Here is a 16,022-nt window from a genome sequence, read left to right on the forward strand (position 1 = left end):
AACACAAGAAGTCTCAGGAGAAAAAAGCCAAGTGCTACAGTTTACAAAAGAGCAAACTTAGATCCAGGAAAGTAGAGAAAAATAAAAAATATATGGTTGGTAGTAAAACCAGAACTGGAACCAAGGTTTAGTACTTGTGCCAAGAGCTGTGGTCTTTCCTCTGTATCACAATATGCTTACAGATTTTAGGACTTAGCAATAATATCTTACACATAGTAAATTCTCAAATGTTCACTGAATATTTTACTGATACAGAAGCAAATATCTACCTGCAAGGGAAATATTAAATTCATACTGTTAAATCAGATCATGATGGTGCTTATTTTTGTTACTGCTCTCATGACACCAAAGAGATCTCTAGAAATTCAGTGAGCCAATTTGCAGTTCCTCTCCTTGCCAGACTTCTAATTATATATCCAGACATGAAAACACAGATCTTTAAAACGAATGCAAAATCATTTTGCTTTTGTATTGGAAAAAAAATGAAATTCATCTAAGTATCAAGAATGACAGCTTTACCATTTACTACAAAGTATATGGATAATCACCAAAAAAACCTATAAAAACAAAAACAAGAGAAGTTATCCAACACTGTGCTCCAATCTATTTTTTTAAAAAAAGAATGCAATTACCAGTTTGAGGCGGTAGGATTTTGGAATCTTCAGATGTTTTACTTGTAGGCACAATCCACGGTTTTTCACTTGAAGCTACAGCAAAAAGAAACGGAATTCACTGGTGAAATTTTTTTTTTTTTTTTTTTTTTTTTGAGAAGAGAAAGAGATAGGAATAGGTTGCTGGTGTGGTTAAGTGGCCACCAGTAGCCTGAAAGGAAAAGCACACACTGATCCAATTAAAAATCATTGTACATCAGGAAGAAATCAATATGCTCCCAGAGCATTTGAGTAGTGACTAGAGAGAGACCAAAATTTGGTGTCATACTCTCAATCTTTTTGAGGATAGAAAACTATTATGGAAATAGCAGATTGATGATTGTTACTGAATTTGTAGAAAAGCCAATAGGTTTTTGTTTGTTTGTTTTTTTAATCAAATCAACCACTTGTCTGGCTGAGTTAACTGAATTCATCAGCTCACTGAGGTGTGCGGAGGTGGAATCCAGTAATCATGTCCTACAGAATGAAGCAATCACCACCCACTTCTAATACCAGACTTAAGGTGCTGTTATTACCCAAGGTTCCCCCAGGTTTCTCAAAAGGGAAAGGTGTTTTTGCCTGAGGAAATTCTGGAAGCCTTTTTGGAGCTGCAATGAAACACATAAGAAATGTTACGACTTGAAGAGCAAGTAAGAGAAAAGCTTTCTAAAATCTCAAGCTTGCAAAAACCGAAGACAAACATGAAAATGCAAGCTACTCAGGTAAGGTAAGGGACTGTTAGTATCCACCTCTTACTCCTGCGTTTCAATGATGGATAATATGAGAAAGCTTCTTTTTACATTTTTAATAATCAAGCCACAAAATTTGAGGAGTTTGGGCTCTTCTTTTTACCCTTATTAAACTAGTGTCCCAATTTCTTTAGCTATGTGTATGTATACTCTCAGATATGTTTCATTTAAACCACATAAATCTGAACCAGAAAATGTCCCTCTAAGAGCCTTAAAAAATCGAATTTCAGTAACTACATGGCTTTATATTTAAGCTCCCCCAAGAACTTTTTTGCTATTGCACTCAAATTCCAAAAATTCTAAGAAGCAGTCTGCAGAAATATCATAAACGTATCTTCTTTTTCAAGAGAAACAGTGGAGTAAAAAGATACTTAGGAAAAAATACAGAAAATAATTTATTCAGTGACACAATGATTTCTGAATGAAGAGAATCAAATATAATATCAAAATATGACCACCACAAAGGAAAATCACCAAAGGATTTGTCATAGAGAAGGACTCTTTAGGATCCTAGATTATAAAATAAAGATTTTATAACATTTAAGGGCTTGGTGTTGGGGAGTTTACTGTTCTATAAGCCATGTGTGCCTTCTTTCCTGTGAGGAGATAAATTTGAATGAATTAGCTTAGGACTTCTTTCAACCATGCATAAAATTTCCAAGGTAAAAAGAAGCTGCATTGTTTAATAATTTTTACCTAGAGTGCTCAGTGGGAATTCAAACCTAGGTATTAAAATAGTCTGCGATGTTTCGGGGGTCCTTTCCCTGAGAGCTGCAATAAAGAAGAATTCAGTTAGAGACTCTGTGAGTCGGGATTTGATGCTGTGGTTTAGCCGTATGGTGTAGGCATGCTCCTAACAGAGGGCGCACTGGGCAGCTGATGCCTTTCATGCAAATAGCTGGCTTTCCCTGGAAAAGTTTTACATAGTTGTTATAATTTGAAGGTGTACCTTCAAATGGCCATGGTGTGGCATGGAAGATCAACATCACAAGTACTGAACACAATACGTACATGCTGTTCCTTTTTTTCTGAAGAGAATAAAGCAAGTTAGATTCTCTTGGGCCAAGAAGCAGCTAACTTGCATGGCATGAAATTCTTATTAAAAGACAGGACACTTTCGGGGATTCTCCTTAAGTTTAGTACACACAGGACTTGGAAAAGCCAACCAAAATGGAAAGCACAGACATAGTCAAGACTTCCACCTTTCCAGGCTTTGTAAGTTAGAAACCTGACATTCTGTTTTTCTAGACATCCCAAGGGACTGGTAAAAAGGGTGTGCAGTTAGCACCTACCATCCAGAGCTTCCTAGAATATTAGTCACCAGGATCAAGACATGTTGTTAACTCTTTAATGGAATTGGTCCAAGAAAATAGGAAGATGAACTACTGCCAGTAATGGGGGAGAAAAGTGGGGAGGGTGGGAAAGCCAAGGCACTGGGGTTACTCTTCTTTTCTATGAGGGCTGAGAGGTGGGGTTTTTTTTTTTTTTTTTTTGAAGAAAAAAAAGTTCTTAGAATTACCCAGTGTTGTTTCTGAAATGTCTAATGCACTAGACACAGTGGGTTTAGTGGTTCTTGGAACTGATTCAGGAGTCACTGAAAGGTAAAAAAGACAACTTTACAAATTAAGATAAAATGATGGCACAACTGAAGAATATAAGGCACTTTTGTTGTCCTTTGGAATTAAAGCTGACACTTGCACAGACCAATTGTCTTCAAGTTAATTAAGTTAAGGGCTCTCTGGCTTGCCCCAGTGCCCAAACTCCTCCCAAGCCTTCCTTTCTGGGTTTGTCCAGTTTCCACATCCTCCAAAAAGCGCACAGAATTGACCTCCATGGAAGCACTTATCCGATTAATCATAACTTAATTCCTCTGTCTTAGCACAACGTCTGGGGTATAGTAAGCAAGCACATAGTAAATATTTATGAAATGAGTTAATAACTGGGCAGATAAAAGAATGACCCAGGGCAAAAAAGGGTATTACGTTTTAAGATTTCTTTCTTCCCAACTGCAGTCAACATGCAAAGCTTGGAAGTGGGTTGAAATGATAAGGATTCAAATGCCGAGACACAAGTTTGTTTCAAGTGCTAACTCAAAGGCAAAGATGACCCGCAGGTAAATAGTTTTTGAGAAATAAGAACCAGGATCACTGAGATCTGGAATGAATTGTGAGCTACATGATACCAGAATTTTTTAGGGGAAGGACACAAAATAAACACAATAACAATGAATAATAAGTTATGGTGTTCGCCTAAGTGTTTTTGAAGTGGAAAATTCTGAGGAGAGTCTGGCAGAAAACTAAGAAATCTGTAGACTCTCCCATCAGATACTGTGCCAAGAGAAGAAAGGATAACTGGGAAAAAAATTGATGGACTCTCCACTGGGTCATGCCTCTGCTTTTCTTGGTGTTGACCAATTATACTGAAATCAGAAAACTACCCAGAAATTTCCTTCAGATACATTATTCCAGCATCAGATACTACCTCTGCTCCAACTCCCATGAAGGTGGGGGATGGAAGGTCATCTCTCTCCTTTAGGTAGGACCGTAAACTTCTTACTCCATCAGAAATATTTTTATTTCTTGAAATCAAGTTATTTGACTTCTCCACCAATCTTTATCATCTCTGGACCAGTTATGAATCCAAGAGTTTAGTAACAGGTAAGTATCACTGATATTTCAATTCACAGCAACTTTATGGATTAAAAAATTCACTTTAGATTGGAGTTACTTTGCTCAATGTGGATCTAGGGGATTTCCTGCCAGATGTTTGTTTCACAGAGTACTGGATGAGGTGGTACTGCTCTGGCAAAAACTCTGTGGTTCAGAGAATAATGTGTCCCCTGTGGGCTGGACTTGGGCAGTTCATTCATAGAAGAAATGATGAATGTTTGTTAGTAACGGCTGATAAACTATGGGGAAAATGCATACTGCATTTATTCTTTAAAGGATTTTTACTGAACTATTACATATTTTCTACACAAAAATTGTGAGTCTTCAAGAGACATTATTATTAAACGATTCCAGGGTACTTTCACACTTATCAAACCATGGATTTGTGAGGGATAATGGCATTTTGCTAAACTAATCATTTGTGAAAGTGAAGAAATGAAAAATGGTCTAATGTCTTCTTGTAAAAGGAAAACACCCAAACCATGTTTTTACATTTTAGTGTAAAAATATTTCAGAATGTTGAGGTAACAACTTTCACTTACAGTGAAAAATACAGCTTCCACATTACGTATTACTTATATAATTCAATAGCTCATTTTGCATCTAGAATCCCCTATTGTTGTGTGCTAATAATTAAAATGAATTTCCTACAGGCTCTTCACTGAAAAAAAAATAGTCTTGTCAATCATTTACTATTTGGAAAAATACATTATTTACTTTTTCAAAGTTAATAACACAGGGATCTCATTACCTGTTATGGGCCGTGCTGGGATTTTTTCTACCTCTGGCGTTTTAGATTCAGCAGGCAATGCCAAGGTTTCATTCTTAGCTAAAAAGCCAGAGAACAAACAGTTTACCTCACTTCTTCATAAGAGAGTGTCCAAATCCAATTCACTCGAAACAATCAAGCAACAGATTATTTCAAGACATATCTTGAAATAATGCTCTTATCCCATCCAGTCAGGCAGCCAATACATTTATTATGCATTTCTACCAGGGGTTAGTATTTGTAGACGACAGTCTTCAGAATTCCTTCTCATTAACCCTAGATAATTCTTTAAGATCTAAGCTGGCACTGGCATGAAGAAAAAAACCCACAAGACAGTACTTGGATAACTCTCAAGTCATTCTGATTCGTAAATAGAGTTTCTCAAAGGCAAAAGTCGTACAGCAAATACTCCTTGGAATTTTCTTTTCAGTTATTCCTAATTTCCTTTAAAAAAGTCAACGAATAGAAATTACCATTATGTATGGTAACAAATGTAATAGGTTATCACACTAAAGTTCTAGAAAAACATAAATAACACATATAGGAAACTGAGTTATTTGAAGATATTTGTGGTGAAAAGAATACCGGCCGTTTATTTATTTGAGCCACATGTTAACACAGATCTTTCTTTCGGCTGGTATGGGAATTAAGTGTAAAAAATAAAATCTGGTTTTGTTTTTTTTTTTTTCCTCTTTGACAACTATTCGGGAAACTTCCTTCTAAAATTTAGGTATTCTTTTTCAAAGAAAGCACATTTCTCTACTAGGGTTTCCTAACGATCAAGACATTCTCCATTTAAAGAACGCATTTAGGATTAACTGGATTCAGCTCTTTGGCACACTGAATGAATGACCTAGTTATAATATTTTGAAACAGTCTAGTGGCATGAAAGAATTCATTCATCTTTGAGATACCCTGATCACTTTGCCCTGAACTGATTATTGTCAGATGGGACTTTTTTTTTTTTTTTTAAGCCTTCTTAGACTGTAAGGAACTTCCTGGGTTTCTCAACATTGGCACTACCAACGTATTGGGCTGGATAATTTTTTATTGGTGTGGGGGGGATCTTTCGTGTGAACCGTAGGATATTCAGCAGCATCTCTGACCTTTACCCACTGGATTCCACACTTCCATAGCCTTGACAACTAAAAATGTCTCCAGACACTGCCAAATATCCCCTGGGGGACAGAATCGCCCTCTGTTGAGAACTACTGATCTCATCTGTTCCCTCCAAGTTCTTTGAGGATGCAGATTTTGTAACACTGCTGAAAAGGCTATTTTCTTCTTTTCAGTTAACATGGGCACAAAATATTTATTTACTTCTGATGGACTAAAAGTCAATTCTAAAGTCATCCCTTTTACAAAGTTGATAGAAGCAAATCAATTTTCAATCTGAATGATGGAAGTGTACAAGAGAGTCCTAGAACTAATGATTTTCGAGAGTGACTGAAAATGCTAGAAACAGGCACAAGTACTACCGTACTTGCCACAGCTGCCAGCAGAGTGTGTGTTCTGATCCCTGTGCAAGCGGAGTTGCACAGCGTGTCTGCACACAGAGGTTTTTACTAAAATTGTTCAAACTGATTTAGCAGGGCATAAAGGAAAGGGATTCTCTTTTGGGAATAACTAAAAAAATAAACAGATCCAGTATCATTTTATGATAAATTCTATTTTTCAGATTGCTAAATTTTATCAACATTTTTCTTCCTGCTTCTTTTGTGGTCACAGCTTACGTTTAGAACCATTGTGATTGTTAGCATGGGAAAAACAAACAGATTATAAATATTCATGAGCTCTGGTTCTATTATTTTCAGCGTGTACATAGGAAGGGTTTTTTTGTTTGTTTGTTTGCTTTGTTTTTTTAATGGAGGCACTGGGTATTGAACCAGGACCTCATGCATGCTAAGCACATGCTCTACCACTGAGCTATCTCCCTCGCACCAGAAAGTTTTCCTTTAATGCTCTCTTCTTTTTCAGTGTCCTCTTTTCCTTCAGGGTATCTTTGCTAAACCTCTCCTTTCTGTATAACATCCAACACTCTTCATGGTTCCCTAGCTGACTAGGACCATGTAGTCATTTATTGAATTTATTTGGGGAAATTATTTATTTTAACTTCCAGATCCTAGACTTGCAGACAATGCTCTGGTGTGCTTTGCTTTAGCTCCTTCTGTTCAAAGCATGCCCTTAGCCAGTGACCCCACTCACCTAAAATGAGGCTGTTAACGAAGGAAAAATGATCAACTACCTTTCCCAGAGATACCTGTCTTCTTTACACATCACCAATTCCTTATAGAGGTAGGTGGTGTTTCTAAATATGGCATTTCAGACATCAGAGAAGTTGGTAGGAGGGGAAGATAATTGAATGGAGACGCTTCATGACTCCTATCAAGCCGTGAGTATTCATCAACACCATCGCGTACAACTGCCGTCTTGGCAACAGCAGAGAAAGGCCACCAGAACACAGCCTAAAACCCAGGAAGTCCCTTTTCCTCCCTGATTCTTCTGTACCTTTTTTCAACAGAGTTGTTTCCTTTCATTTTTGGCAGGCTAAGTCTTCGCTTTGGCAAACCCTTTTTTATGTCTCTGGGAAATGTGTGTGTAATATTAGCTTTCTTGTTTATTTCTCTCATTAGTCACACCATGTGTTCTTAGAACAAACCCTACTTATTTTTTGATGGCCCATTTTGGGTCCTGCTGGAAGGAAGATATTTTTAGGCTTTACCTCTCACAAAATAGGACTTTTCTGAATTGCAGTGATAAATAACTTCAGGAAAGTTTATTGCTCCTTTGTTGGTATAAAGAACTGTTGATGCTCACATTTTTTTCCATAAAACCAGTAAATCTAAAATGTAAATTGTGAACACAGTCTAAGGTGATATATTTGATGGATTTACTGGTCACTTTCAAACATACTGCATACTAGTCTTTACAATGTGTACGAAATTTGCCATGTGGTATTTTAAGATAGGTGTTTCCTGAGAAATAAAGTTTAACAAGATATTTACTATTCACATAGAACTTGTCTTCATTAAAATCACACTTAATCCTGGAGCTTTAGTGAATCATATCAGAATAAAAAGAGTAAAAAGCAAAGCAAACCAAAAAATGATCCGTTTAATTCTCTCAATTAAAGAAGACAAAAAGGCTGGATTGGTATTAAGGCAGTATGTAGAACTTTGCAAAAAAAGAAGGAAAAAAAAAAAAAGGAAATAGTCCTCATGGTAAATGGCACTCCCCCAGGCACCATGACAGCTCCGAAGCTAACCATAGAAGGTCAAAAAGTGGGTGGTGGCCCAATTCCAGAGAATCTCAGTCCTTTCCCCAAAAGCAGTTGGAATAATTCTCCTACTTGTTAGCATATAAAGCTACCGAGCCCATAAAAACTAGTAACACCTCACCTTGTGGCCTCTCACTCCCCGCCTTCCAAGACAGCCTGCACTCTGTCCATGGAGTGTGTATCTACTTTTACTTTCAACTGAGCACCTAACCCCCACACCTTGTGGCTTTTCTCCTGCCTTCTGAAATAGCCTGCACTCTGTCTATGGAGTTATGTATCTTTCTGAATAAATCTACCTTTATTCAACTGTGGCTCGCTCTGGAACTCTTTCCTGCATGAAGCCAAGGACCCTCACTTGGCGGGGTGTGTCCCTGGGACACAGCCATCCTCTCGCCCCACATTTTTCCAGTAGCAATTCACTAAGGGGATTTCATTTGGAAGCTTCCTAGCCTGCAGAGCAGCATTAGATGATGTGGGGTTGAGTCTCAGGGTTTTACAGCTACACAGGAGGTGATCAGGTCTGAGGCACAAATTAAAGAAATGAAACCTGGAATCATTTCTCTACATTCCTGGAGATAACTCACCATAGCACTACCAGGTGTGAGTGTTTTACAGTAAAAATGTAAGAATGACACAAAATCACAAGGATGTATTAACAAATATGTTCACCTCTTAATAAAATGGTGATACATAAATTTTGAAAAATTTTCTCAAAGTGTAAGTCTAATAGTCTATTAATTCATGCTTTTCTACCCACTTAAGGCTTTGCTCCTCCTTCATCTAGGAGGTTTGCAAATTAACAGCTTAAGAGAATGTTAAGAGTTCACCTTTTAAAACTGTTACAATCTGATGGCCCAGCATCAGACAAGCCAGTAAGTCAGACCTCCAACGAGGGACGAGAAATGAAGTCTGAGGTCCCTGGATGCAGAGGTCCCGCGTTTGGGTACCTCCACATTATGTCCCCGGCAATCTGCAGTTCTGGTGCCAAGTAATGCTTAATAAATATTTGTTGAATGAATGTTGTCAAACAGAGACTTGTTTCCACATCCATAAAATGTGAAGATTCAATTATGTAAGTGTGAAAGTTCTTAGCCAGTACATCGAGTTCAGGGAAAACATTGTTAAGTCTTGTTCAGTTTCTACCCCATCATGCCATCTTCTTCCATATTAATCAGTGGCCCACCCAAGAAGTTCTCCAGAGATTTTAGAAAGTGTGGTTTCTGGACCAGCAGTATCACCTGAGTACTAGGTAGAAATGGAAACTCTCTGCCCCACTGCCCTAGACCTACTGAATCAGTGACCTGGGGGTAAGCCCAGCAGTCTGTGTGTGACAAGCCCTCCAGGAATTCTGGTGCTTCCTCAAGTTTGTGGTCTCCTGCTACAGAGAGAATCCACACCAATTTGATACTCAAATGCAGCAACTAGCGTAGCCCAGTGACCACCCCAATTGTCTCCTGGGCTCCTTTTAAAGGGTTTTGCTGTTTTTTTCCTCCAAATGTTATGTTTTTTAAACACTAAAATCGTATCAGGTTCTTTCTTGAAGTAGGAAGCAGTATCAATACCAGGGACATAATTCTAAGAGACCTGACCTTTACATCAGTTCTCACTGAAACCATCTATCTAGTGGCCCCCTGACAGCAGAGCACAATGAGTATTTTTCATAACAGTTACTCCATTGGACTCTTATACCTACAGAATGTGTGTATTTTGGATAATCTGATAAATGTTCACTCTCCTTTCATAAATGTAAATATAAAATAACCATTTCCCACAGAATGGGATTTATATGAATACCTCCAACACTCCAACCTGTCTGCCTTTTTTTTTTCCTCCAATTTTTGTGGTAAAAGATTTACAGTCTTCACTGTTAAGTGTGCGATTCAGTGGTATTAAATACGTTCAGAATATTGTGCAATCATCACTACCATCCATCTCCAGAACTCGTTTCATCTTGTAAAACTGAAACTCTGTACCATGGAACACTAACTCCCCATTCTCCTCCTCCTCCAGTCCCTGATAACCATCATCATACCTTCCGTCTCTATGAATTGATCACTCTAGTACCTCATACAAGTGGAATCATATATTCTTTTTATCCTTTGTGACTGGCTTATTGCACTTAGCACAATGTCCTCAAAGTTCATCCACATTGTAGTGTACGTTGGAATTTCCTTTTTTTTTTAAGGCTAAATAGTATTTCATTGTGTGTATATACCACATTTTGCTTATCCATTCATTTGTTAATGGGCACTTAGATTTCTTCCACATTTTAGCTGTTGTGAATAATGCTGCTATGAACATGGGTGTACAAGTATCTCTTTAAGAACTTTTGTTTTCCACTTCTTTTGGTTATATACCCAGAAGTGGAACTGCTGTATAATATGGTAATTCTATATTCATTCTTTTGAGGAATGGTTGTATTGTTTTCCTGTAACTGTAGCATTTTATATTCCTGTTCACTGTGCACATGCCTATTCCTTACTTGTTACTTTGAGGTCCCCAAACAGCTTACTTGCTAGATCCCTTGGCTATCCTAAGACTATCAGTGCTAGTCTTCAGTCACTGCAAAGTCCAAATATAGATCTTTGCTGCTTACCTAATTGTGTCTTGACTGCATCTGAAATTTCGAACATTATGGAGGTAGGAAGTTTTACAACGGTTTCATTGAGACCTGGAATAACAAGGTGGACTGCAAGAAAATAGAATAAAACAAAAGAAAACGTGTCACGACACAAAGCTCAGAGCATCGGATACTAGAAACCATGAAGTTCAGTGGTTATTTTCCTTAGTCAGTTTTACTCCAAACTTTAAAATGACAGAAAAAATATGACAGGAACTTTTAAACAGAATCTTTTTCATATTCAGAACTGAAGTACCAAAATACTCTGGCTTTTAATCCATAGACTCAAAAATGGTAAATTGGCTGCTTAAAATGTGTGGTGAACAAACACCATTATTAATGATAATTTTTAAAAGAGCAGTTCACTATGACAAAGACCCTCATAACTGCAACAACCCTGCGGGGCAGATAGGATGGGCACCCGCATCCCTGCCAGGCACAGGCTAGAGCTGTCTAACACACCATGATAGAGGTAGCATCTCTTGGATCGTAGCCTGGAATGCACACAAGCCAGGATGCTAAATACTGAAAGGAAATGAACCAACATCAATTTAGCAGAACCGCTCACAGTGAAAAATTCCATAACAGCCTAATTATCAAAAAAAAAAAAAAAATAGCCTGACTAGCTTATTGTAGGTGTAGATTTCAAGATAAACTCACCCAGTATTGTTCCTCCGAAGGGAGTCTTATCTGGGGATTTAGTTGAGGCCTTGTGAGTGACATTCTGAATCACTGTTGAAATATCAAAAGGTAATAGTGTGAATGCAAAAAAAGAAATCGTCATGAAGCAGTAACAAGCTTACATTGTGAAGTCATCTGCACTGCAGAGGCCCTGATACAACTTTTTAATAGAAAGGAACTCACTGGGCTGGTTACACAGCCAAGAAAAGGACTAGAAGGCATATCATAACACCTGTGCCTTCAAGTAACAAAAGGCCATTATTATTCCATCATATCATGTTCCATTCTAATGAGCTGAAAATTTCCTTTCTCCACTCCCCTCCCTGCAGGCTCCTCCAGGTAAAGAACTAGCACAAAATGACCCAATAAATGAAAGTTAGAAATGTATATTCTCAAAGCAAAGACTCTTAGGATGATTCCAATATTATCCGGTTCTGAGAATACACTTGGGACATCGTGTTTTCTTAAAATGAAGAACTATCTTAAGTACACAATCTCTTCTACCAAGAAACTTTCTGGAAATAATGAAGTCATTTTAATAACCTGAAAAACGGGAAGTCAAAACAAAAACGACTGTATACTGAAATGAAATAAGACCTTATTCTTCAAATTTGGATTTCTTTACTTTCCCTAATGTGACCACTAAATCGTTACCATTTCATTAATTCAAATATCCTATTAATGATTAATGATGGAAGTTACCTTAGTCCTGAACTAAAGCCACACATGTTTCGTTGGCTTTTTACAATTTCATACTTTGTTAGGGCTATTTTGTCCTACTTGTCTAACTAACATGCCTTGCTGAGACTTGACCTATAGGTATACAAGTCAAAATTATCTGTTAACTTCTAATTTATTAGATCCTACTGATTTCTTCCAACTTTTTTCCTGAAAAATAATCAGAAAAGTTGAAAAAAATACATGCTATGTGTAACTATCTCAGTTAAAAAGTAGATTATGAAACTAACATAACATTGTAAATCAACTATACTTCAATTAAAAAAAAAGCAGCATTAACAACAATAACAAAAAGTGTATTAGAACAGTTCTGAACACATATCCAGAGCAGACTTGCACAGATTACCTTGCTTGATGATTGTTACTGGGATTAGTTTCCTTGGGACGTACGATGGCTGAAAAGAGAGGAAGAGTCAGCTTTTGAGTTACTGTGAACTTAAAAAAAAATAAATCAAAGAATTGGAAGTAGCCCTTTCTTGTACTCAATGAAGTCTCCCATGACACTGGCTTAACAGTTGCTGGAAAGAGCTTTAGTACATATATCTGCCTCTGTTTTATTGTACTCACTTGGTTCCCCCGTAAATGTCTGAAGATTTGGCAGAAGCAGTTTCTTCAAAACTCCCATTAGTTTAGTTTACTTACAAACTGCAGTGGAAAGAAACTAAATCCTCTGGATTGCCTACGTGTTTATTTTCACTTCATTTGAGATGTGACCCAGCCGAATTCTGTCTTTACATTAGACCTCAAAAAGATTCGAAGGTAAGTATTGTCTTTTAAAACCAATTAACATCCAGTGTTTGCTTGTGCCTCCTGGCTGCTGCTACCTCAGACAACACAACCACCGCGAGCTCCTGACACCAAGCACTCCCTGGTCCAAGGGGGCGAAGCTGAGACTCACAGCCAGCATTTCTACTTCCAAAGCCTGTGCTTTTTACTATTCTGTACATATTTATGCCCAGAGGACCTCAAAACTGGAAGGGCAGATTCCCAAGGACTCTGCATTCTTCCTTCTCCCAAACTGCCTTAGCTGTCCCAAGGGAAGTTTTAAGGTCACAGAGCGACTTGAACTAGGGACTCGTTTAGTGTGAACTTTATGGTGGAGTCATCACCAGACATGATGTGAGCCAAGGATAAGATAGCCAGGGGAGAGGGGCAGGAACAGAACAAGGGCAGGGCAGCAAATATAGAGAAGAAACAGACTGAGTTCAAGAGATAAGCACGGCACTGATGTTTTGACACTTGATTTAATCCACGTATATGATACAGATAGTCCAGGCACCAGAACTGCTGACAATCCAGGATGTGTAGAATGAGATACTTAGTCACATAGGTGTTTACAGCTATGAGAAAAAGAGCTTTGCTAACATACTTCCATTCTAAAAAACAATAGGCCCATAGTAAAGAAGGGCCACAATGCCATGCTTACTCTTGGCTATTTTCCTTCTTGTATTAAAGACCTTATGTTAAAAACAAAACAAAACAAAACAAAAAACCCCCACAAAATACAAAAAGTTTACTCTTACCAGATTATTTTTTAAAAGAAGTATTTTTACTTCTTGCATCATATATTGACCGAGTGCTGTAGGCTGAATGTTTCTGTCCCCCAACCAAAGCATGTATTAAACTTAACCCCCAGTGTGATGGTATTTGGGAGTGGGACCTTTGGGAAGTAAATAGTCATGAGGCTTTGGAATCCTCTTCCATGGGATTAGCACTCTTATGAAACAGACCCCAGAAAGCTCCCACCCTGCTTCCGCCGCGTAAGGACACAGCGAGAAGATGGTTGTGAGCCCGAGGCGAACTCTCACCAGACACCAAATCCGCCAGCTCCTTGATCTTGAACCTCCCAGGCTCCACAACTGTGAGAAGTAAACGTTTGTTGCTGTGGTATTTTCCTTATAGAAGCCCTAGTGGACGAAGGCACCCAGTAATTTCCTACTTAGCAACCTAGCCTATGGGGTTAATCAAAGATACAGTCATCATTTGTGTGTAAATGTGTTTATTACCACCATGTAAAACAACCTCATCCGCCAAAAGCAGAGGTTTTGCTATATAAATTATGGTTCAAATTTTTGACCTCTATATAGTAAGGTGGGAAAATATGCATAAGATAAATAGAAAGGGTACAAATTTATATTTATAGTATAATCTAAGTGTGTAACAAATATGTAGAGACAAAAGACCAGAAGGAAATAGATTATAGTTTGGTTTTTTTTTAACAGTAGCTATTTCTTATAAGCTGATGTTAATTTCATTTTCTGTACTTTCCAAATTCCTCACAAGGGCAAATTACATTTATAATTAGGGAAAGCTATTTTAATCAGCAGTCTGTTTAGCTACTATATATGCTTCTGTACTGCACAGCTCACACACTATTGGGAAATAGAAGAATTATAATGTATACACAATTTTTTCCCAGGCAAGGGGTGGGGGGAATAGTAAGTATAGAAGTATAACCTTTAGCAGGAAAGAAAAAAAAGGGTTCAGCTTTGATGTCACACTGGCAGAGGACCTCTTGGCTTTACCATAAGAAAATTAAGTAAGAGCACTTGCTTACAGGACCCTTTCCCAGAGAGGGACAGTCAGGCCCATGGCACTGTCTCCTGTGTCTACCTTACTCCCAGTGAAAGGATTACCACACATGGTCGCTATCTTTTCTGAGAATTTAAAATCCCTGTTGAGGCAACCTCCAGTTCCACAGGAGATGCTTCCTAGAGGAGCCAGGTTGTCTTTCCAGGTACGAATAATCATTTTTTGCTAGAGCTGTGGCTACAGTTCCAGAGTTTTGAATGGCTTGTCCTCTATCTGCCCTACGAGTTCGCCATCTAATGCACATTTTGCAAAACGTGATGTTTTTCAGACACGTTGCATTCTAGTGGAAACACCTATGTGTTGCTGTGTTGAGTTTGAACTGCGTTATCCCAATTCTTACTTCCTTTGCTGTAATGATTTGTTTTAAACAAGTTTTTGACTGAAACAAATGGAAAATATTTCACTCTTCACGTGAATGGAACAAAGTTTCTGTTTGAGTTCTTGAGTACAGATCAGTATTCTGTTAAGATGATGACAAGACTATATGTATAGTATGTGCTGCCAAAAATTAAGGACATCATTTAGCTGCAGAATCCAATTCTTTCTAGACCTGTAATTATTCTCTTGCCTAATCCACAATCCAAAGATGCACCAAGACTGGACTAATGAGCAAGCAGCTGCCACTCTGTAAGGAATTTTTTACAGGACATCAGGAAAGTCCTTCTGCCCAAAGTGTCTATGCTGAAGTCTCTAAAATTCCCACTAAGAAACCCACACTGAATTCTTTCCCTGAGTCCTCTTACAAAAAGGGTAGGGAAATGTCTTTTACCTGAACTCTCAGAGAAATAAAATATTGTGATAATTTCTAAGTGAACACGTTTAATCAATTACAACTCAATTTCAGTTAAGCTGTTTAATGTACAGTGTTTTTTTTTAAAGAAGTTACCAGTAACTTTTCTTTGCCGTCCTGGGCTTGCTGTTACGAGCATCTGTCAACATGCAGAGGAGTCTCCGAGTAGCTGGTGTGGGGCACGGGGGTGGGATGTGAGGCAAAGTCCCACAACCCACAGGCTGCTGCACAGTTTGGCTGGGGCGGCCCCAGCACAGCACTGCTGCCCGTGGACACCACCCTCAGACCATGTTTTCTTTCTCAGGTCATTTCCTTACTGGCTCTTTTCTCTGCAGCTGGCTGACCCATTCCTGCTGCTAAACAGCCATCACCACTTCCTTCCTCAACTCTCATCTCTCCCTTCAGCAATTATTTTTTAAATGTTGACTATATGTTAGGAAACAAGCCTACTTCCCTCCTAGCCTGTAAGAGATGGTTTTTTTCTCCC

At 38.2% G+C, this 16,022-nt stretch overlaps 1 protein-coding gene across 1 annotated transcript in view; it reads right to left on the minus strand.

Annotated features, from left to right (window-relative positions):
* ABI3BP (ABI family member 3 binding protein) overlaps positions 1-16,022 on the minus strand; it is a 241,633-nt gene that overhangs the window by 119,262 nt on the left and 106,349 nt on the right. Inside the window, 8 exon segments of the mRNA XM_032477890.1 lie at positions 633-707; positions 1,187-1,258; positions 2,096-2,170; positions 2,919-2,993; positions 4,820-4,897; positions 10,711-10,803; positions 11,395-11,466; positions 12,500-12,548. Of these exon segments, the coding sequence (XP_032333781.1) occupies positions 633-707; positions 1,187-1,258; positions 2,096-2,170; positions 2,919-2,993; positions 4,820-4,897; positions 10,711-10,803; positions 11,395-11,466; positions 12,500-12,548 (589 nt within the window).

The sequence above is a fragment of the Camelus ferus genome, chromosome 1, assembly GCF_009834535.1.
Source record: "Camelus ferus isolate YT-003-E chromosome 1, BCGSAC_Cfer_1.0, whole genome shotgun sequence".
NCBI classification, from domain to species: domain Eukaryota; kingdom Metazoa; phylum Chordata; class Mammalia; order Artiodactyla; family Camelidae; genus Camelus; species Camelus ferus.